The following is a 22415-nucleotide window of genomic DNA, read 5'->3' as shown; positions in this document are numbered from 1 at the left end:
GCTCCATGAGCTGCCAGGGCACATTACCTCAAATGCAACAGCAGAGTAAAGACCTTTCCTTTGCCATTATTTAGTTTGTAAGGGGGGTGGGGTGTGTTCCCTTATTTAGTGATTTTTTTGGTGGTTTCCCCCCCCCCCCTCCATTTTTAGATACAGACGCTGAATTGGGTACGTATGAGTAAGGTGAGCAGGCCAGCTGTCCCTTCATAGATGCTACAATGATTCTCTATTTACATGGCAAAACCTCAAGATTTGGCTCATCTACGTTAACAGCAGGAGGAGGAGCACAAATCTCCTGCCTCCTGAGGTGCCTGTGGGGCACCTCCACCCTGAGGGTGAACAGCACCTCAGGTCTCACAGCTCAGCCTCCTCTCCTCCTTCCACCATCCCCAGTCAGGCTGCAAGCTGTGCCCGGCCCTGCAGCACAACCACTGCTGAACGCACACCCGCATCAGCTATTTATAGCGAAAATCAGGCTGAAGTGAGCTGTGTGAACCCAGGGACCAGGTGCAGGGCAAGCCTCCACACAGCCAGCACCCTCTCAGCAGTTTCCCCTAGCTACAAGCTCAGGCAGGTTTCCTTCTGCCTAGGGCATGATAAAGCCCTCGTTTCTATCGTCTTTAAACGCCCACTAATCGATGAGACAAACCCACACGTACAGCCACACGACCACTCCAGCCCCTGCCCCGCTACTGATCGAGCGCGGTGCCGCCTGTGCCTTTAAATGCTCCCAGGAGGCCCCGCCCCTTTCCGCCGTTGGACCCGCCCCGCTGCCGCGCGGCTCTTCCGGGTCTGCCGCTTCCGGCTCCGGTTCCGTAGGGCCTCTGAGGCGCAGCGGTGGTGGTGAGGGGCTGTGGGGTGCTGGGCTATGGGGTGCCGTGGTGTGGGGCGGTCCTCGGGCTGGAGCCGCGCTCTGGAGGGTGCTGAGGCACAGCTTTACATCCGCGGGACAGCGCCTGTTTCTCAGCCTTGATGGCAGGGGTGTAGCTGAGGCTGGGCCTTCTGCGGAGCGCTGTGGGGAGCCGGGGGGCGGAATGCTCCTAGACCTGTTTGAACTACCTCTTCTGTGCCTCTGCTGTGGACATGTTGTCTGTCTCTTGGCGGCCCGGCAGTTCCTTTGTGTTCTGAGGGTGTTGTATAGGGGTTTGCCTCTCCCTGGCCTGGCCACTGTGACTGGGGTTGCTTAGCCCTGTCGTACAGGAGAGCCTCTCCCCCCCTGCTCCAGCCCTATGAGTCCCACACCTGAGTCAAGGATGATAGAAGTTACCATGAGCATTGCTGCTTGGAGCATTTCATTCTATGCGAGTGTCTTTGTGTTCCTAAACTTTGCTTTTGATGTGTTGTGATATTAAAGCAAGTGTCGTATAATCTTAGAAATCAGATAGAAGGAGAATTGAACAGGTCAGTTGTGTTTAACAGGACACAGCTGGGTGAGTCATTAGTCTCCATCAGTTTTAATATTGGTTCTAGTTTTACAATGTTTAGCAATCTCTTTTGCCCATGATTCTTGCAAAAGTGATATAGGGAGCTCAACCTAATGAAATAAGGTAATGGGGTGTAATTCAAAATGGGGTGTAAATCAAAAGTGATTACACTTACTCAGGCAACTCTTTGATATGTCATTTATGCCTTGAGAAGCTTATTAACTTCCTTAGGTTTCAACAGCTGAGATAATAGTGAGACACACAGGAGCAAATCGCTTGCAAAGTCACAGGGTGTTCCCTGTTCAGGCTAACTGTGGTTATACCCAGACCTGGTACACAGATCTCCAGCAAAAACAGCTGCTAGAGTGAGAGTTAAATTCCTAACTTCCCCAGCTACACATTTCTGTATTGTGCATGTGGCAATTGGCACGATTCAAAGGAATTTGTGGGATAAGATCCATCTTTGTTATTATGTCCATTTTTGCTGTCATCCTGAAGTAATTTTCCCTGGTAATGGAGACATGTTGATATCCCTTCTTATACTGTAAAACAAGGCAGAGGTAGTGCAATATCTGAAGTTATGAGCTGCACGTATCTATCCTGGTTTTCCAACAAAATGAGCTAATTAAGCTGCTAGTCTGAAATGGAAATCATAATTTTGATGTTGATCAGAAACTGATTTTGGGGAGGATTTTGGTTAAAATAACATGTCTGCTTGCTTGTTGCCAGGCACTGGATGACCATACCTAAACAATGTCTGTACCACGTGGAGCTGTCCATGCAAAATGGATAGTAGGGAAAGTAATAGGAACTAAAATGCAGAAAACTGCCAAAGTGAGAGTGACAAGGCTTGTGCTAGATCCATACTTCCTAAAGGTAAAAGATGGTTAACAACTTGTCTTGCAGGTTAATAATTGTTCTGTCTGGAGGAACGTTTCATTGTTTTTGACGTGAATTTTTGATAGCTCTTTACAAGGCACACTCCTTAAGGAACATGCCTAGTGATTGTCAGTTGTGGGGGTGACTGCAAAGGGTGACAAGCAGTGTGTTGTGAGGGCACTTCCTTACAAATTACTGCTAAAGGTATTTGAAGTGCTTTGTTAATGCACTTCGTTTGATCTCAGTTGAGAAGGTAAGTTTTTGTTGTTTCACACTTTGATTTAATTTTTCATATTGGAGAATGCTGTGATTTGGAAAGTTGACATTAGTCACGTGTACAGTGAATTTTGTAGGAGTTTTCCTTGTATGCATAATTCTAGGCATAGCTAGTATTTGAAGCTATACTGTGATGTGTTTTATGAGCTTTGTGTTTATCACTTCTTGTTAATGCATTTCAAACAGGGAGGTTAAATTATTATTTTCTCCATTTTTAGATACAGAAACCTTGGTACATGCGGGTGGAATAAGTTGTCTTTGCTGACCAGAAGGTTACGGGTAGAGTCAGGTTTAGATAATCAGCCCACTACTCTATGCAGCAGAAGAACCTGTTAGTTTCTTTCTTAAAGGTTCTGAATCTTGCCACTCCAGTAAGAATAAATACTGACTTTTTATATGAAAGAAAACTAATTGAGCAAGAAAACTCCAACGACAAATATCAGAATACTGATTACAGGAATGGTGAACTTTAAACATAGTAGGATGAATAAAAATTAACATCACTTCTTGAATCACGGACTGCACAGGGAAGTCATTCAGATTGGAAGAGCCAAGGCAACTGTCTTGCTGAAGCAGTGCTGATGTCAAGCGTTCTAAGGACAGGAAGAGTTAACACAGCAGAACAAGAGAGCATCTAATTCAAAAAACTATATAAAGCTTTACTCTTTAGTGAAATATGGTTTGTTTTATATTAACTATATATTTGCCAATTGCTTAATTTTGAAATCTAATGCCACTGTTTCTTTTTTTCCTTCTACAGTTCTTTAACAAACGAAAAACCTATTTTGCCCATGATCCATTGCAGCAGTGTGTTGTTGGAGACATTGTTCTTCTGAAGGCTTTACCTGAGCGAAGGAGCAAACACGTGAAACATGAACTGGCTGAAATTGTTTTCAAGGTTGGAAAAGTCATAGATCCAATAACAGGGAAGCCCTGTGCAGGAACGAGATTCCTTGAAAATCTGTCAGATTCGGAAAATCTGACAGAGGCAGATACTACGTACCTCAGTGAAAAACTTCAGGAGCTTAAAGTTTGCTCAACAGACAAATAGGGGGGAAATATTTAAACCGAGAGCCCTGCTGTTGTATGTTACATGTTTCAGTGAGATCTGTAGCCCAAATAAATAGTAAATGTAGTTGCTTATAAGAAGAGATGTTACAGATGATAGGCACCTCAAATCTTTAAGTTAAAATAAGAGAAAACATGAGTTCAGTGTTAACAGTTCATTTTGTTGATTGTAGTTTTGCCCCAAGCCTTGACAGTTCTAAAAGCCAACTGCTCACCTGGAATGACTTCTGTATGGAGAAAGACAAGAATATAACTGTATAATGTTTAGGTTTGGTGGGAGGGTTATACTGTTTGATTGTTCTGTATTTCAGACAGTTTTTTGTGGTTTCTGGGATTACTTAAGATAATGCTATTAAATCTTTTAAAAGGAAGTGTAGAATTTTAAAACAAGCTACCTGCATGTGTCCTCATTTCCTCTTACAGTTGCTCATACCACATAGCAGTATCTTCTGAATTCCAAAATCTCTGACTCTCAAAAACACCCTCATTTGCCTTTATAATGGCAATAAGGTGAGAATAAAAACTTTGAGCAGCTTAGCATGTTTGCCTTTGTAACCTGCCCAAAGCAAGTATTTAGTTCTGCAAGAGATGGGTCTCTTTGAGCTGCTATCAGGAAAGAGAAGCTGATGGGAGCACAAAGCTGAAAAAGCAGATGTAAAGATGGTTATATTTAGTCTTGCCAGAAAACCTAATTAAAACAACACATTCTGGGAGAGGTACAGGTGCTGATTTGTTGCATACTTTAACATAAAACTAGAAGGCCTTAGCAGTTAATGATTAAAGATAACTTCATCCTGCTACAGTTGAGGGAGTCTTGTGTCCTGTCTTCCAGGACATAAAGCAAACCAAGAGTGTGTGGCTGTGCCAGCAGCTTTGTGTTGCCAACTCTTTTGTCAGATCTAAAGGGGCATCTGCCTCAAAGTGCAGCACTGTGGGGACAGCATTCCATGTCCCTCTATGGAGGGGAGCATGATATATCAAAGCTACGAGAAAGCCTTTTTGAAGCATCTGGCTGTGGAATTGGTCTTTGTTTAAGATCAGAAGCTAAATAAGGTTTATCTGAACAGACTTCCTCTGACCTAAAATATCTTTAAGAAACTGAGCCACATTATGGTGGTAATTGCGTTCTCTTTTATTATTTGCCCTTCAGTTTCTTTCACCTGTATGAAATCAGTTTCAGCTGCCTGCAATCTGCTACCAAAGTCCAGTTGAACTCAGCAAGTCATCTGGGCCAGAAACTTGCATTTCCTTCAGTGCTTCAAACCAGAAAGTCCCATTCTTTGAATGCCGGTCCTCCCATTCTGTCCCAGGATGACAAGACACTTCAAATTAAGTAAATCAATAATGTGAACATGGTCTCTGACTTTGAAGAAGTGTCTTAAACATATGGCTGTAAGTTATTCTTGTTGGTATGTATGTTGAAGTGGTTTAGGTTGATGCAAATGACTTGGTAACAGTAGCTGGCTGATTAAGGTGCTTGTGGAAGTGGAAGGAAATCTGGGCTCTGACTTCAACTCCAGCGAATGTAAAATGTGAAACTCCATCCCTAGCAGAGATTGAGAGAAATGCAACCCAGGCTGCAATGCAGCCCTGGGCTGTGGGAAGTACACTGAAGTTGTATCTGAGCAGGCGGTAAAGGCACTTAACCCTCAGAACTTGGGATGTGACTGTTCTAATAGCTAGATGTATAATGCTTGTAAGAAATAGTTTCCTGTTTAGTTTATGAGTTACATCTACATATAATTGGGGAAGTAAATCTTTCCCTGTATCTCCTTGATTAACTGTTGAAATACCACTCTTTTGTTTGAAGATTGCTCAATCACAGAAGGTTGCACGTGGTTTCCAGTTTACAGGTAGGCTCTTGGGGGGCTGCTCTAGGGCTCAACGTGTGGTTAAATGTACTTAGCCTTAACTTGTTTTTTAAAAGAATGATGGCAACTGTAGGATAAACTGGCTTTTAAAGTCACCACAAGCATTGTATTTCACTGATGTCAAAGCACATCACAGGTGCCTCTGAGTGCTGATAATGGAAAGGGTGATGTGATTGATGTGGGTGCTCTGCAGGAAGGCAAGGTTTGCTCATTAACTTTTCGGTGTTTATTGGCTAGTTGCTTTTAAAACTGACCTTTAACTATTAGCCTAATCACAAGTTTATTTTTAAAGCTATTTAAAGGTTTGATGCTAGTACTAATTTACACGCCACCAATTTAACCAGATGAAACACGGCTGTGGCTGAGCACAGGGCAAAGACAATACTTCCGCTGCACCCGGGTCAAAAACGCGTTTAGTGCATAAGAAACAAGCGTTTCCATATGATCCTAAACCCGTTTTATTGGGACCCATCCAAACACCGCCCCCCGCTCACCCCAACGCGGGGTCCTGCGCTGGGGCAGCCCGCGCATGCGCACACGTGGGTTGTGCGCCCCTCGCGTCCGGCAGCGGCGCTGCAGCACCCAGACCCCCAACCCACCCCCCCACCCCCCCCCGGCGCAGGAGGGAGGCGGCCGGAGCAAGATGGCGGCGCGAGTGCTGCTGCGGCGGAGCCTGGCGGGAGCCAGCGCCGTGCCGTGCCTCCCGCCCAGCGGCGGCCTGGCCCTCAGGTGAGCCTGAGGGGGTGAGGCGGGCGGGAGCGGGCCTCCGAGGGAGGATGGAGATGGAGCTGACACCACCCGCGCCTCCCCTCGCTCCGCCGCGTAGGCTTCCCCCCACCCCCTTTCCTGACTGGAAATGGCGCCCCGCTCGCCAGGGCAGCTGACGGGCCGGGCCCGCGGCCCTCCCGTGGGGCGGGGAGTGCGGTCCGCTCGGGGTGTCCTTCAAGGTCATGGGCCCCAGGGCCAACCCCTCCCTCCTCCCGAGTCCGCCCCTGTCCCGCCCCACCTGTGCCCCGCGTTCTGGCTGCAGCGACACCGCGCCCCTGCAAGGGATGGGGTGCACCCTGCGGCCGCGTATCGCCGGGTGTCGGGGTCCGTAGCACCCTGCCCAGGTGTGTTCCTGGTGCTCAGGTGTATGGATGCTCTGCACCCAGACATCCCTCCAGGGTCAGGGTGTGCAGATACTCTGCATCCCAGCTCCAGAAAGCAACAGGGTGTGTGGGCACCCTGCATCTCATGTCCTCTGCTGTTGGGGTGCATGGCCACACACAACAACAAAACCCCTTGGTGCTGGCATGCACAGCTGCTCCACATGGTGCCAGGCTGCACCCCTGCCCAGCAGCTATGTTTCCCCCAATGTCAGGGTGCATGGCACCAGAATCCTGCCTTGATCACAGCTACACAAGGACATCTGCATGTGTGTGTACCCCTTGGGTGTGAGGGAACATGTGTTCATACTGCTCATAGGAGCTGGGGTGTGTGTGCAGGTGCATACACCCTGCAGGTGCCAGGGCACACACGCAGACACATCATCACGTTTGGGGTGCAGGTATTTGCGTGCCCACGTGTCTGCTGTGTGCACGGTCAGACACATGTGCACCTCCTGGGTGGCAAGGGTACACACAGAGCTCAGGGCACAGATATGCATACGTGTTAGGTGCAGGATGCAGACACACGTGCTCCCTGGGCGTTGGAGGCAGAAGCACCAAAGCCGGGATGGATCTACATGCATTTTCCCTCCCTGCTGTCTCAAACCTCAGTATGGACAGCAGCCCCTGGGCAAGGCTAAAGGCATCACTGCAAGCAGCTGTTTGTAACAAGAACGGGGAGAGTTGTGGAGTGTGTATGTGGTGAGGTGTTATGTGCATGTCTTGGTTTCAAATAAACATTGTTTAGACCACAGATCAAAACCTGCCAATTACAGACGAGTTGTTTTTCTCTTCCAGGCAGACATGGGTTATTACAAAATCTAAGTAATTCTCCAGATACCTCCCACCCAGTTTGTGCTAAAGCAGAAGCTAAGTGGGATAGAAGTGTTTTCACCATTGTTTTTAATCTGAGTAAGCTATTCAGCATTAGCCTTTTGTGTTCACAGCCCCAGATCTTTGTAGCAAGAAAGCTAAGCCCATAGTTAACATTTGTAGGGTAAGAACATGTTAGCAAGTCAAGCAGTGCCTTTAATCAGTATTGTTCCCAGAAAGTAAAACGACTGTGAAGTGTGATGGTAATTCCATATAGAGTCTCTACATGCATTCTATGTGTATATTCACATTTTCAGTAGTGGTATTTGGGTTTTGGAAAACAATTTTATTTTAATATCTGTTTATTTGGTACAGGTATTATAATATTTTGGGGCATAATGTTATGTTGATTGAAAGTATATCTTTTGGATGATGGATTAGTTTTGAACTCATTTGTGGTTGATGCTTACATCTGGCAGTCCAGTTGCTAATCTTGGGTACATGCTGCCCACACAAGTGAATCAGCACTCAGTGCAGGACTTCTTGATTTGTGGGTGTCTAGAAGGAGGCCGGTAGCATAGGACTTCTCTAAGGATATGCATTAAAAATAGAGCCCCAGCATCTCAGGTTGGATGCAATGAATATTTCATAAATATAATAAACTGAAAAAATAAATATATATATATAAATACCATTCTTTATTGTAAATAAAGTGTATATTTAGGTGGATAGTCATGATTTGTTAATCCTTGTTCATCGGGAGCTTTACAGTTGCTAGGTGAAAGGTTTTACATAAAAGTAAAGTATTACTTCATTGTACTGAAAATTAAATATACCTCCAGATTTAGGTTCAGTTGGACATCCAAGACATGAGACTCTCCCAGTTTCAGTATTATTCCCATAACTCCAGCTTATTCTTGCTGCTGCTGAAGGTGGTTCACAAAGGAAAGCATCGTGATTATTTGTCTCTTTCATCCTCAGAGGTTGCTGCAAACAATAATGCTCATAGAAGATCATTCTAAATCTTAGTCTGCTAATTTTGTTTAATCAAGGGGAGGAAATGGTGATGATTTACAGATCTGAGTTGGAAAAAAACAAACACTGCAGGACTGGGATTGAGTTCTGTCTCTGAGAGCCCTGTTTGCTGTCCAGTGAGCACTAATGCTTACACTGTAAGGAAGACTGGATTTATTGGGTAGGGTTTGCCCCCCATCATCTGGGGCAGCTTGTGTTCCTGTGGCACCTGAGACAACACTACTGCAGGCAGCAGCCTTATCACGGAATGCCCTTTTAAATGCTTGTACTCGGGAGTAGCTGCTCAGCTTTCAGCACGGTAACATGTTTGTGTGTTTGCCTAGGGCCGAACAAGGCACCATTTGCAATAAGTGCACCAATAAGGTATCTACCCATTATTTCCTAGCATCGAAGGTCAGCTCTGCTGCAGTTGTTCTGGTTATTACTGTTTCCCTGCTATGAAATAGCTTGTTGCCTCCATCCTGCTCCCACAGGATGAGCCAGTTCTTTATGTTCTTTTCAGACATTGAGACTAAAAGGTTGATTGTTGAAAAACAGGGCTATTGTGAGCTACTCTTGTGTAATACAGGCAAGCAAGTTCATGAAGGTATTTTTCCTAAAAGAAGTTGAGATTTTCTTTCCCTATATTTTACACCCCCCTTGAATGAGTGCTAGAGGACTCATTCTGGACTACAGGACTCTCCTGGTTTTCAGGAGAAACCCCATATCCAAAAAGGCAAATTGAAGGAGGTGCTTCTTAAGAAAAGCAGAGCAGACATTTGAGCTTGGGGTCCCCTGTCATACATTGTAGAGAAGTAGTTGAATACATCAGCTTTCTTGTCCTCCTGCACACAAGTTTTGGTGAATGAGGGTTTTTCTGTCAGCTGGAAAAAAGTGTAATTCCTTTAACACATCATTTAGAAAAAGCACAGTTAAGGGTAATGTTTTGTGTACTGTGGTGTGAAGAGAAGTGGTGCTGTTTTGGAAGTGAGTAGAAACTGCATAAAGTGTACATAGAAAAAGACTGAAATTTTGCTTCAAAGAGGGGAAATTGTGGATGTTGCACAAAGAATGGGATGTGTACCCCTACATAGTACATACACTTGCCAGGATTTGGAATTGGAATATTTGCAGGCTGTTTCCTGCCACTTGTAATTTTTCCCAAATTAAACTTGCATTAGATTTTTTGTCTTGAAAGATGTCCTATCCAACTTCTCATTTTTGGAGCTATGTTTAAGGAACATATGGCAGTTACTTTCCTATTTACACTGTATGCATTCTCCCTTATGCACACTGTCTTTTTGCTCTTTTTCACTCTTGTCTGTGTACATAAGAACAGACCCAGCCTTCTTGAATAAAGATATGGGATTAAAAAGAAGATGAATAGGCAGCAAAAGCAGCCATCCACCCATTCCCTGCCGTGCACACAAAGAATAAATGTGGATGGTGGATGGTTAACTGTTTGGCTCTTTATCTACTAAAATGGTGTGTAAGAGGGTGAATCTCACTGGGGAGAGAACTGCCCTTACCTTTATAGGAAGTGGCTCCATGGGAGGTTTTAGTAACAGATGTATGTAACTGTGTGTTATGATCCTGTTTGCATTAAACTTGATTGTGGGCATTTTCAGTGACAGTCTCATGTACTTGTTAACATGTAGGGGGCTGGCATCTTCAGCTAGCAGGCCTCGTGAAGACAGTTGGTTAAAGTCGCTATTTGTTCGCAAAGTCGATCCAAGGAAAGATGCTCACTCCAACCTTCTAGCCAAAAGAGAGACCAGCAGTCTGTATAAACTACAGAGTGAGTGATACCTTTATATTTCCCATACCCATTTCTTCATTCTGTTCCTGCATTTCTCACGTAATGTTGTTGTTTCAGTTCACAATGTAAAACCAGAATATCTGGACGCCTACAACAAGCTTTGGTAAGTGTGTGTTATGTTTTCATGGTTTAGACATGTTGATTTGATCATAAACTGTATTGGCAAATATAATTATTTAGAGGGGAGTTGGAAGAATTCTGCTTTTACTTTCAGGGTGTGGGGTTAAATAGGTCATCTTTTTCTTGGAGAGAAATGGCAATAGATACTTTACTCATTTCACCCCCTGCCTTCCCTCTTGAGGTATCATTTTCCTAAGCTGCAATTTAGGGTGATGCCTGTTGTGAACACACTGGTGGCATTTGTTGAACAGCTCTGCCCCTTCCATTAGTTGTCTTACAGTTGCTGGTCCGTGTAGGTAGATCCTGGTATGCTAGGATGTCCCACTCCAGCTGCCATGTAGGAATATGTTGAGAGTGGTTGTCTGCATACAGGAAGGAAAGGGAGAGGTCAGTGGTAAGTAAAACTACATGCTAGTATGAAACTGAAGTATAACTTTGAGGAGATTTTAAAAACCCAGGGGCTGACTTTTTCTCAGCTCATCTATGTCCTTTTATAAAAGTAATGTTGCTGAGATCTGCTCCTAAAGAGCTGTGCAAATCCTTGAACAGGATCTTGGGATTGGGGTGATATCTTCAAAGGGAGTAGCAGTTAATGGCTTTTCCAGGAAGTTACAGCTTTATTTTACTAAAATTTTAAATTCAGTATTTCAAGGATGAAAGTGCAGAAATCTTGGTCCTCTTCTACTTTATAATCACTGCTCTGGAGCCAGCACAACTGCCTGTTCAAGAGCTGTGTGTTTAGATTTGGAAATGCAGTGAGCCTCATGTTTCTAAACAGCAGTGCTGTCTCACTGACAGTGATCATCTTGTCAGTTAAACAAAACATTCTTACCATAATGATACCCTACTGCAACCAATGTTTTTAAGTGTGCTATATCAGTGAGAACACCATCTGGGCTGGAGGGTGGGGAAGAAGTTCACAACTGCTAGTTTATGTCCTTTACTCTGTTACTGGTTGGCTGTCCTAGCCTTTGGCTAGATAACCCAGAACTCTTTTCCTTCCTATACAAACATAGAAATCCACTAGAATAACACTCAGTCATAAGGTATATTTAGCTTTTTTGTTTAAAAATGAAATAGAGAGAGAAGCATTCAACCAGATTTCTGTATAAAGGCTTAATATAAACATGTCCAGTTACACAACATGGAACCATTTCTCTGTGTTATCTCATGAGCTACCTAAATATTGAGTGAAAGCAGAGGCTTTTATTTTCAAGGAAAGAGATAGTAGCAAAGAAGGAAATTACTGACAGCAGTCAGATGAAGTACATGATTTATACTAATCCAGAGCAAATTTAAGTATTTCAGGGAAGGAGAAAAGAATAGAGGAATAAAAAACCCAAAGCCTCTCTGAACTTCCCTCCCTCCTCTCCCTAAATGAAAGATTAACAGATTAATTCTTTATAGCAAATCGTAATACCAATTGGTCATTATGTATTAATAAAGAAATAATGTAATGAAGACAGTTACAAGAGTGCTTAATGAATGACTGTGGGTAAGGACCCCTCCAGAAAAATTAAGAACAGTTATTTTTAAAAAAGGAAAAAGATGGCATCTTTTTTTTTTTTTTTAAAGGTTTTAAGGTATTATGTGATGGGGGTTTTTCTATAATTTGCAACAAAATATGTTTTAGGGTTATTGTACTAATCTAACATTGCTGTTGAAAGCTGCCTTTCCAGGACCTCACTATGCTTTACAAAAATGAACCGATCGTGAAACAGCCTTGGAGAGTCATTCTGTCTTATTTACACTGTGTAGTGAAAAATGGTGAGGTACAAATTGATATGAGAGTTGCTCAAGGTTGTCTAAAAAGTCAGTGCCAGAATCAAGAGGAAAACTCCTATCTAATACTCTCAGCCCAAGGCCATCCTTTTATTTCCTATTGTGCAGAGACTCGTTGCCTATGAGCCAAACTGAGTAAGAGGGGTAATTATTCAGGGGAAAATAGGAAAAGGTGAAGTTCAACCAGGCTAATTGCCTTATTCATCAAAGCACAGTGCAAGGAAAGCTGTCTTCAATGAGTCAGCAATCAGTGAAACTTCTCCTGAAGCTAATGTAGGCCACTTTTAAAGTGAAAAAGCCGTTAGGAATACTGGCAATAGTCAAACAGAAGTGTTGTGTTGGGGGCATTTTGAAGGCAGTTCCACTGGATGCTTCAATGGGTAAGTTGCCTCAAATGAAAACTACTTCCTGAAGTGGTAGAAAGTAATAAGGCAGTATACTATGAAGTACAGTAGTCATTTGATCCGTCAAAATACTTGGTTTTATTCATTCACATCTGCAGTTAATAGCATTGTAACTGATACAGAAGACTGTCCTTTGCTATTGTTGTGTGTTCTACCTCCCTTGATAAAGGAAAGCTTTTCCCAAAGCATATCACCTATGTAGTTAATCTGTGTTTTCTGTAAGTGAGACATCCTGATATTTATTTTCCTAATGTTGGATAACCTTTTAGGTGACAGACATAATGTATTGCATCGAAAGAATTCTGCTATGCTGTGTATGTGTCATACAGTCTTAAGAAATGGTAACATTTCCCTTAATTTTCCATAGTGCTGTAGCTATCTTTCCCCTGTGTAGCAGATCTTTGTATTTCAGCTTTCTCTTCTGAAAAGTAGAGCTTATGAATTTTCATACCATAATAATAAACGTGTGGTGATTTGTTATACATATCAACTGTAGCCTCCCTGAAGGAAATGCAATATAGTGTCTGTATTCCTTGTTTTCAAGTCAAGAGGTGCTGCCAAAGATTCATGAAGAAAAACACTACCCATGTGCACTGGTGGGGACTTGGAACACGTGGTACGGAGAGCAAGATCAGGCTGGTAGGAGATAGAAGTACAACAGAATGTAAAACCATACAAGTGAAACGTGTGCTTGGCAGGTTTCTTCTCTTTAAATCATCTCTGTTGACAGTAAACCTTTAGCAATGTATACAGCGAGGGGGTGTGTGCATCAGTTATCAATAGTCATGTTAACGTTTACAGTGCTTGCTTTTTGTCTTGTTGAGTTTGACAGTAAGGCATTAATTCCTAAAATTTGTCTATTGTTAATACACTTTCATGTTTTCCAGGTGGTAGATTAACAGATCTGGGAAATGCTTGTGAAATGTGGTCCTCTAATATGTTGTGGGCACAGATCATGTTCCTGAATATTTAGGGTAAAGGCAAAGGCTTACAGAGTTTATCATGCCCTGGCCAGCATGAAAAGCTTTACTCTGACTTTCATACTGTAATTGCTGTATGATAACAAAGTACAAATCATTCATGTCATCTGAAAAGAAATGATTGCATTGTAAATTCAACAATAAGCTAGGCCTTTACTGGTGGAAAGTAAGAATATTTCTGTTCATGCTCATAGAAGGATACTGCCTAAGTGTGCAGATTGAAAGTATGCTGGAACTATTAATAACTGAAGAGCTGCTACAGAGCTAAATACAAAGAGTCTAGTGTAAAGAGAAAACCTGAAAAATTCCCTAGGCTCTTGGAAATCGAAAGAATGGGAAGCCACAGAGTGGTGTACTGATATTTGTTACCTTATTTGTTATGTAGCTCCATTGTTAGAGCTATGCTAATATCAATGTAATTGCTTCATTATTAAAACTACACTCATGTACACATGAATTCATCCTTCATTCGCAGCATATTGCAATATTGGCACTGAACAAATGCAGAGAAGTAGCAGTAGATAAACCAACCAATGTCTGAGAAACAAGTCTAAAAGTTGAAGGGGAATTGGGGAATGAAGACAGTTGAAATGAGAATATTTTAGCCAAGTCTCATTCGTTGCTTTTGTAACATATTAACACTGACTGTATCTGTAATTGCATCCATAGCTTGCCTTGAAAATGTTATTGCAGCAGTTCTAGCGGTGTAATGAAGCGGAGTATTGGGTTTTGATTTGTTCAGTATTTGTGCCCAGGCTATGTTAATATTAGGTGGATAAATCAAATTTGCCCTAGGGATGAGACAGTAGAAGCAGACACGCTGCATGAATCTGCTATCATAGTGAAGTGCCTTACATTAGTCTCCAGTTTGCTCTCCTGGAGAGAACAGGCACAGGACTGCTTTAGAGGAGAGAAAACAGCTTTTGTGACTCTTTGAGGTGAAATATTGTTGCCGTGCTATATTAAGTGCTTGTAAATACATCTTGTTATAATATATTAAAATCTGTTATGATTTATTAAAGAGAGAATGCTTTGAAAAAACTTAAACATGGATACGTGTTCTGAATATGTTTTTATGGGGAAGATCCTAGCAAATGTAACAATTCTGGCATGTTCAGATACCTTCTGCCTTTTTTAATGTAATGTTTACCTCAGAACCATCTTTTGCATCATTTTTCATGTCCTGCAGAAAGTGTGTTCCTTTTTGTGCTTGAGTAACTTACTGACTTAACAAGTCTACCCCTCTGTTGCTCTGAGATGAAATTGGTATAAAGCACATTTTTGAACTTAAATTATTCTCTGAAATTGAGGATACTTGAAACTAAGGTCACATAAAGTTATCCCAAAGCATGGCAACAGAAAGCCCTTTCAGAAATTGCCCTGTTATATTTGGATTAGATGGCAAAATTTGCCAAGAGAACCTTTTCCCAAAAGCAGATGATTCCATTATTCTTAAAATGCTCCCATTTCACAAAGAAAGCATGTGTAGTGCTTTCTTTAATGCCATTTACTTTGAAACATGTTACCTGATTTCTGGGTTTTGTATAATTCTGTAGTATGAACAGCATTTTATACTGTGACATTCCATAAGATTTAGCACAGGTCTGTGACATCCCGGAAAAAGCTTCCTTTTGTCTGTTTCAGTTCATCTGTGGAGATACGAGGGAGGGTATCCAGCGCTCAATGAGGTCATGAATAAACTCCGCCAAAATAAGGTAAAATGTGTTCATTTTGTTACAATTGGTTATTTTACTCAGAAGAGAACAAATAATAGTCAAAGCAAGAAACTGCACATTTGGGTACCTGCTTTTGCTTCAGTACCTCATCACTTCCTGAAAGAAACCTCTTTGAAAAAGGGTCTATTCTCATATTCAGGAATACTGAGGTTTAATGCCTGAATACTTTCTGAAGCAAGTTCACTTAGTGCTATGGAAACATACCAGTTGAAATCTTCAAATATGCCCTGGGGAATTTAGATGCCTTTGCAATTTAAAGGATTTCCATGTCCCAGAATCCCAAGACGGCATTAAAAACCCCTGTGCCACCACATGGTAGACTGCTTTTTGTTGTTGAAACAGAACACACACATTGACAGTGATCCCATTGGTTTTTAGGAATTCACAGAGTTCCGCAAAGAAAGAGGTAACATGCTCCTGTCCCGCAAGAACCAGTTGTTGTTGGAGTTTAGTTTCTGGAATGAACCTGTTCCCAGAGCGGGGCCTAATATTTATGAACTGAGATCCTATCAACTTAGAGTAAGTTTAATTGTTTTCTGTTTCTTTTTTAAGCTCTCTGCTGTTGCAAAATGTTCAAAGCATGTTTATACAATATAGATGGAATACAGACCTCATCTTAGAGATGTGGTTCTTATCAAAGCTGGTGTCTGAGTTGATCTCAAAGTGGGGGCCCAAAATGAAGGCAGGCTCCAACATGATACTAATATCTGCAGGGCTGAAACCCCTGTGTTTTCATTTGAAGGAAACTTCAGGCAGAAAGAAGTAATACAGTAAGTAAACATAATAATTACAGATGATTATACTATGTTTATCACTCAAAGGAAGTGATTTTGTTAATACATAGTGTTTTCCCAATGTAAATGTTGTGAAAACTGTCCAAGTAAGAATACTTTCTTTCTTTAAGGAACTTGGTTTCAACTGCAGTTTTAACAGTTTGTTTTGCTTTTTGTAGCCTGGAACAATGATTGAGTGGGGAAATTACTGGTAAGTGTCACTTTAGCACTTGTTTTCTCCTATTTGGGAGCTTTATGTTAAAAAATCAGGAAGTGGAGGGAGCAGGATGGTACCAAAGCATTTCAGTCACCCAGTTAATGGCCTGCTTCTGTACTTACACAACTCGTAGGACAGTTCTTTGACCCTTAATTTATCCTTCAAGGAAAGAAAGGGGAATTCTGTGTGCAAACAACACTAAGGGCTTTATAGTTTAGCTTTCCTTCATATAACCCTTTTAGTTTTCTGTAATATAGGAGAAACCATTTCTTTTCATCAAAAAGGGCTGCAATTAACTCCTTAAGCCAGTGTTGATCTTTCACAAATCACAGGAAGCTGACATACTTTTGGTTTAAATGGGCTAAATCTTTGCTCTTTTAATCTTTAAAAGTCAAGTTGCTTCTTGAAAAGCTGATGGGCAGCACATTTCCATTTTAATATCTATGTTAAAAGCATTTGAGACAGCCTTCTGTTGAGTATATGCTTCTGATTTTGTCTTACTGAAAACCAATGTAAGTTTTGTTCAGTTTACATTCACTGTCCTTGCAATTCTAATGATTGATAGAGACACCATTTGAAGCATTTTCAAGTAGTTTGACAAAGGTGAGGGCTTGGATTTTCAGACATGTCATTGTAATTGATACAATTAATATCTATAGTAATAGCCAATCTGTTTCAGAAATTGCAGCAGATTAATACTTAAGAGAAGTATTGATCTTATTTACACAACAAATCATGAAGCGTTACATAGGACAGCTGCATTCAAAGGTCTGTGTGAATTAAAGAGTTGTATTTCACTACCCCAAAATCTGTGGTAAATGAGGGTGATATGACTGAAACTCAAGTATTTTATTTTAGAAGAACCTGCTATAACAATAACATGCCACTTTCTGCTGGTCCAGCAGTTATCTTTATACTGAATCTAACCTTGAAGAATGATTGATGCACAGTCTAGTAAAACCATGGGCCTGCAATTTTAACTCATTGTAACAAGATACTTAGGTATACTTTAAATACTTAATACTTAAATACTAATACTGCTGAGGAGCAGTGTATTGCAGAGGTTTTTCTTATTTTCAATTGTGGAAGTATACTGCAGATGCTGTTTAACACCTCACCTGCTTTCAATGCTGTTTTCCTTTTAGCTATCGCCTATTTCCTACCCAGATCTGCTGGTTTTAATGGCTGCTTTGCTCTTCTCTAGGGCTCGTGCAATTCGTTTCCGACAGGATAATAATGAAGCAGTTGGAGGCTTTTTCTCACAAATTGGACAGCTGTATATGGTTCATCACCTCTGGGGTAAATCTGTATTCTCTGCTTTTATCTCACTGACTCAGCCCCCAACAGACTGTTGCCTTTGCCCAGAAGACAAGGCTTTTACAAAAGGCAAAGGAATATCTTTAAAGGTTGTTGGGATTTTTTTGTTTTACATTGACAGTGTTGATGGTTTTGTGTAGGTAACTTTATTCTTCAAACAAGCAAGCAGAAGTGAACATTTAATGTTTCATTGTCTTTCCATCCACAGTTTCTCATGGCCCTTTCTTATTAGGGACTTACTTGTGTGCTTTCAGTAACATAAGCATGACAAGCAATATCCTGCCATCTCTTCTCCATCCCCATTCATGCTGAAGTCAGGTTTTTACAGTTTAATTTCAAGCATCACATACACCACACCTACAAAAAGGAAAGTCAAGTGTTTATTTACATTACTACATCAAGGTGTTTTGGCATTCCTTGTGTGTCAGTCTCCACAAATGCTTTACCTGCTTCTGCCATTGTTTGAACTTGAAGAAACTCATCATGTAATATTTAGTTTAGAAAATACACAGTATTATCTTCACATCTCAACAATTCAGAGTATTACATTCCAGCATTAGAAATCTGACAGCACTCATGTATCTGTCTTACCTGTGTCTAAAGTGTTCCCTCCTTTTCCCAGTTCCTCTGTTTGCGTGACTTTGGGAACTCTTCGTTTTTGTGGAGAAAAACTTCTGGCTTTATTCCTTCCCAGTGTTTGCAGCCTCCTACTTATGCACTAGAATACTCTTAAGGGAACTATTCATGTGTAGGAAGAAAAAGAGTTGCTTCTAAGCTTTGTGCTTGTTTTCCCTCACCAGCTTACAAAGATCTCCAAACCAGAGAAGATATAAGGAATGCTGCATGGCATAAACCAGGCTGGGATGAGCTAGTCTATTACACAGGTAACCTATTAACTTCACTGGAATGCTGGAGGTAGACTTTTTGTGCATGCCATCATTTTTCTTCTTTGGTACACTGCACAGTGCTAAGTTTTGCATCTCTGGTGCTTTTGTCTGTGTGTGTCCAAAATGCAGGGAGCCACTAGTGAAATTTATATTGAATTACTCTTTATAATATTTTATGCAGTACAGAAGCCTTGTTAAAGGCATTCCTTTGAGAAGGGAATTTTGACTTTGGAACTAGTAGCCAGGAGATCTTTGAGATCAAAGATAGCTTTCATAACAAACCTCACCAAAGTATGCTCAGCACCACACATTTGGGTACCACAGGGTGCATTTCAAAGGAAGTATACCAGAAAAATGTAAGGTAACTTTCATTATGGTGAAAGGGAATAGAAATAAAATGCTTCAGTTACAGGAATGTCAGTGGCTACTGATTACTTGGCATGCACTAGCTAGGAGAGTAACTTGAGGGTAACAATAGCAGTTCAAACTGAGTGTGCATTGCTGCTCATGATCTCTGTTAGTGACATTAAACCCTGTCTCCCTTTTTTTTTTCAGTGCCCCTTATTCAGGAAATGGAGTCCAGAATCATGATACCATTGAAGATTTCTCCGCTTCAGTAAAGTCACTGATTTACTTGTGCCTACATAGATAAAGTGACAAGTATTTGTCTTAAATTAATTTATGGTATACATTGTATATCATAGTCTGAAATATAAAAGTACTGTATTGAGCTTATAAAAGAGACCTCTTTTCTTCAGAATCTAATGACTTTTTGCTCTTAGGATTGTACCAAGAAAGCAAGAAATACTGCACTGGAATTAAATGTTGGTTAATTGAAAACAAGTACAAAGACATACATGAGTTCCTCTGTGAGACAGCTCCTCAGGTTAAGTATGGCATACAGTATTTAATATCTTCTGTTACATAGACAACGCCCAGTGTGCACTAACAGCAACAGAGTTAAGTGTTACAGTTGTTGTGGCCTTTGTCTAGCATTATGTGACTGCAGATTCTAAAAGCAAACGTGGAAGTTCTGAGACTTGAAATTCTGAAGCCCTTGGGCAGCTCTGAAGTATAGCTTCACTGTTCTAGCAGGCCTGAGTCAGTAAGTAGCTCTAAGTTTACCAATAGGCAGTCGTGGATTGAGGATAGTACTGTCTGCCAGGTTATAGCTTATGGACAGAGAACAGGGCGTTCTGTTTTGCCAGGGCTCTGAAGCCTGTTGACAATAACCACATCTTTGTGTAGATGTCTACACCCACAATGAATCTTGTGAAGAGTAACCCACGGTTTTCAAAGAGATACTGACCAGGCATAGCTGTCTGAGTGTTCTGCAGGGAATCAAGTTCAGTTAAACACATTTCTCTCTACAGCTAAGGTGGAAGTCTAGGAAAAGGGGTTTAATTTAATAAGCAGTCATGACTTTGGACATTTGCTTGGTCAGGTGTTTCACTAAGTGTACAGTAGGTACTTAACAAATCGATGTGTGAAACTGCCGCATGTTGAGTCAATAGGATTGGCATATAGCGGTGTACCATTATGTCCAGTTCTGTTTTGGTTTCACTTTTAGACTAGAATGTATCATCAACCCTTTTGGTGTCTGAATGATGTGAACATCCTGTAAGTGAAAACAATATTCTCTCTTTCAAGTGGCTGCAAGAATCTGTAACTTACAGAATGTACAAATCAGTTATGCGATGTCCAGTTTGTACATTTCAATGAGTTTTCAGGAAGAACATATCAGTCAATAAAATCCTTTTACTTTTCACATTTTACTGGCACCTTGTATGTATTGCACCACCCATGTCTCCTCTCATCTTGCAGTGCTCATTATGGAAAGGATGAATAATTGTGGAGAATATTCCAGCTCAGTTAGCCACTGTCACTTCTCTGGGTTAGGGACAGCATTTCCCAGTATCCTGCTCTCTTTCCCCAAATCAAATGTACAAGATCTCCATTGCATGCTGTTTTGCTGAGGTTCTAGAGGTCATAAGTGCTGTGGTGTTAAATACAAAATAGGTTTTCTTTTTGATTTGTCTCCACAAATTATACTTCATACTCCAGGTCTGATTTCTTCCGTATTCCCATGTGAATTACTCTGCACTCTTGCCTTTGCTTGAATTTCATCTTGTACAAAGTCAGTATTTGATGTGATTCTTGCCTGTTTTCCAGTTTTCCTCCTGCTGCCAACTGATAATGGGATCTTACTGAGTAAAATTCTGTACTAAATTAGCTTCAAGTTCTCAGCTTGGCTTACACATGGGCCATGTACATCAATGCAGCTGTTCCCTCTTGTAAATCAACCCTGAGCAGTCCTATCATCTGGAGCTGTCATTTTCCAGGCCTTTGGGTCTACTGTTTAGCTGCAAAAGGAAAAAAAGATGACAATATCGGCTTCCAGTCCCGGTTATTTCTCCCCTTTTCCTCCTATTTCTTATTCCTAGAGAATTCCTTGTAACTTGTCCCTCACAACCAGCAATCTCAGTCAGAGACAGAAGGTGAAAACCATTTTTGGAGTTAAAGGATTTTGTGGGTTCTGATGCAATCCATGTTTCTTACCTTCAGCTGGGAGCACTAGGAATTCCAGTCAGGTAGAGCTCTTGTTGTTCGAGGATCACCAAGTTTTTCATGAATAAGGAATCCAAGGAATAACTGGATGTTCTGCGGGGTAACATCACACAAGTCTCTTCAGGCTTTATACACTGCCTAAGATCTGCATTCCCACTAGTGGTATTGTCATGTATTATGAAAGTGCCGCCTGTCATTCTGAGCTCTAAACTCATTCTGTGGCTGTCATCAGAGAGAGACCGGTTCCTGTTATTTAGTTACAGATAACTATGTAAACTGGAATGTACCACAGTAGATAAATAAGTAATGCTGATCTTTCTTGTTTCCCTTTGCCTGAGCCCTCTCTGAAGTTGGGTTTTGCCCTGTTGTAAACACTATTTTGATTTTCCCTTCTTAATTTCATGGCTGATTCTGCCTTTTTCCTTTGTGAGCAATATGTCAGCATTTCTTAGAGCAGAGTTTGTAGAGTGCAGAACTGAAGTCACTTTCCAGTGCTTAGGGAGTAGGGAACGATGCCTGGAAGTGCCTCTTGTTCCACTGTAACAAAGACACAATTAAAACTCAGGTTTAGTTGTGCTGTAGTCTTCCTAGAAAAGCTGCAAACAACAAGTCCCCTCATACAAATTGAATATATAATTTAAAGCTGGATAATAAATAAATGAAAAGCTTTATATGAAGTGGTGTGTTAGGATACCCACCTGGAAACTAGGAACTACTGGCCTGATGTGCTGCTCTCCACACTTTGCTATGATGGGACATGTTCAGGTGAATCAATAGCTTGGATGTAGCATTGGAATTTCCCTCCTGCTGCTTTATTCCCCCCTCGTTTTTTCCCAGTGTTTTACAGACAAAAGAGCTTAGCCACTCGAAGCCAAGTAATCCTTTTGGTGCCTCCTGCTCTAGAGGTCAGGCTTGATATTTGCCCAGTGGAAGGGGGGTGGTATTCTTCTCAAGCCAGTCAGACCTAAAGAGCTCTTGTGAAATCACTGGCACGACACCATGTTTCCATAGCACTCCGACTGGCAGAAGATCCCGCTGTGAATGTTAACATCTCTGTGGCACAGAGCCTGGGCACGGTCTTCTGACTGTGCCATTAGGGAAATGACACACCAAAGTACGTTGCGGTGTTTGTCAGAGCAGGGCCGGTAGCTATAGCTGACGGGCTGGATGTTAGATTGTTTTATTTGCAGCTAACAGACACTGCTTGTGCTTCCTCACTGTGGAATTGCAGAGGAGCACACTGAGTAAGAGCCAAAGGAGTTGATACTTGTTCTACTCATGCAGTCTTGACTAAACAAAAGCATGATTGTACATAAGCT

General features: G+C 41.6%; 2 protein-coding genes and 1 long non-coding RNA gene across 4 annotated transcripts; 2 read left to right on the top strand and 1 right to left on the bottom strand.

Moving 5' to 3' along the window:
* The first annotated feature begins 1934 nt into the window (after window positions 1-1934).
* On the top strand, window positions 1935-4035 carry MRPS17 (mitochondrial ribosomal protein S17). The gene is made up of 2 exons (XM_061369116.1): window positions 1935-2300; window positions 3340-4035. Exons 1-2 carry the CDS (start codon window positions 2178-2180, stop codon window positions 3628-3630), a joined length of 414 nt encoding a protein of 137 aa, XP_061225100.1. The 5' UTR covers window positions 1935-2177; the 3' UTR covers window positions 3631-4035.
* Window positions 4036-6090: 2055 nt separating this feature from the next.
* NIPSNAP2 (nipsnap homolog 2) lies at window positions 6091-20298 on the top strand. Of its 2 annotated transcripts, XM_061369079.1 has the most exons (10): window positions 6091-6247; window positions 10152-10291; window positions 10370-10415; window positions 13163-13257; window positions 15243-15313; window positions 15713-15853; window positions 16287-16318; window positions 17529-17623; window positions 18442-18525; window positions 19084-20298. In XM_061369079.1, the coding sequence occupies exons 1-10, from the start codon at window positions 6162-6164 to the stop codon at window positions 19146-19148; spliced, it is 855 nt and encodes a 284-aa protein (XP_061225063.1). In that variant the 5' UTR covers window positions 6091-6161; the 3' UTR covers window positions 19149-20298. The 2 variants fall into 2 exon arrangements, with proteins under 2 accessions (XP_061225063.1, XP_061225072.1); XM_061369088.1 differs by lacking the exons at window positions 10370-10415; window positions 13163-13257.
* Window positions 15646-21326, bottom strand: LOC133220779 (uncharacterized). The gene is made up of 3 exons (XR_009727785.1): window positions 21088-21326; window positions 17882-17998; window positions 15646-16080 (listed from the first exon to the last, which is right to left on the bottom strand). It is a non-coding gene; the product is annotated as an uncharacterized LOC133220779 (long non-coding RNA).
* Window positions 21327-22415: the final 1089 nt, after the last annotated feature.

Source organism: Neopsephotus bourkii, unplaced genomic scaffold (genome assembly GCF_033783945.1).
Source record: "Neopsephotus bourkii isolate Nb327-2 ecotype Australia unplaced genomic scaffold, CSIRO-AGI_Nbou_v1 NB_140, whole genome shotgun sequence".
Classification (NCBI taxonomy): Eukaryota; Metazoa; Chordata; class Aves; order Psittaciformes; family Psittacidae; genus Neopsephotus; species Neopsephotus bourkii.
The sequence above is the reverse complement of the archived record's forward strand: the minus strand, read 5'-3'. Positions and strand labels throughout refer to the sequence as shown.

Coding starts and splice junctions, on each gene's coding strand:
- MRPS17 (XM_061369116.1), top strand. CDS start 2,178: ATGTCTGTACCACGTGGAGCTGTCCATGCAAAATGGATAGTAGGGAAA. Junction 2,301..3,339: donor TAGATCCATACTTCCTAAAG/GTAAAAGATGGT, acceptor TTCCTTCTACAG/TTCTTTAACAAACGAAAAAC.
- NIPSNAP2 (XM_061369079.1), top strand. CDS start 6,162: ATGGCGGCGCGAGTGCTGCTGCGGCGGAGCCTGGCGGGAGCCAGCGCC. Junction 10,416..13,162: donor GACGCCTACAACAAGCTTTG/GTAAGTGTGTGT, acceptor CTTGTTTTCAAG/TCAAGAGGTGCTGCCAAAGA. Junction 15,314..15,712: donor ATAAACTCCGCCAAAATAAG/GTAAAATGTGTT, acceptor ATTGGTTTTTAG/GAATTCACAGAGTTCCGCAA.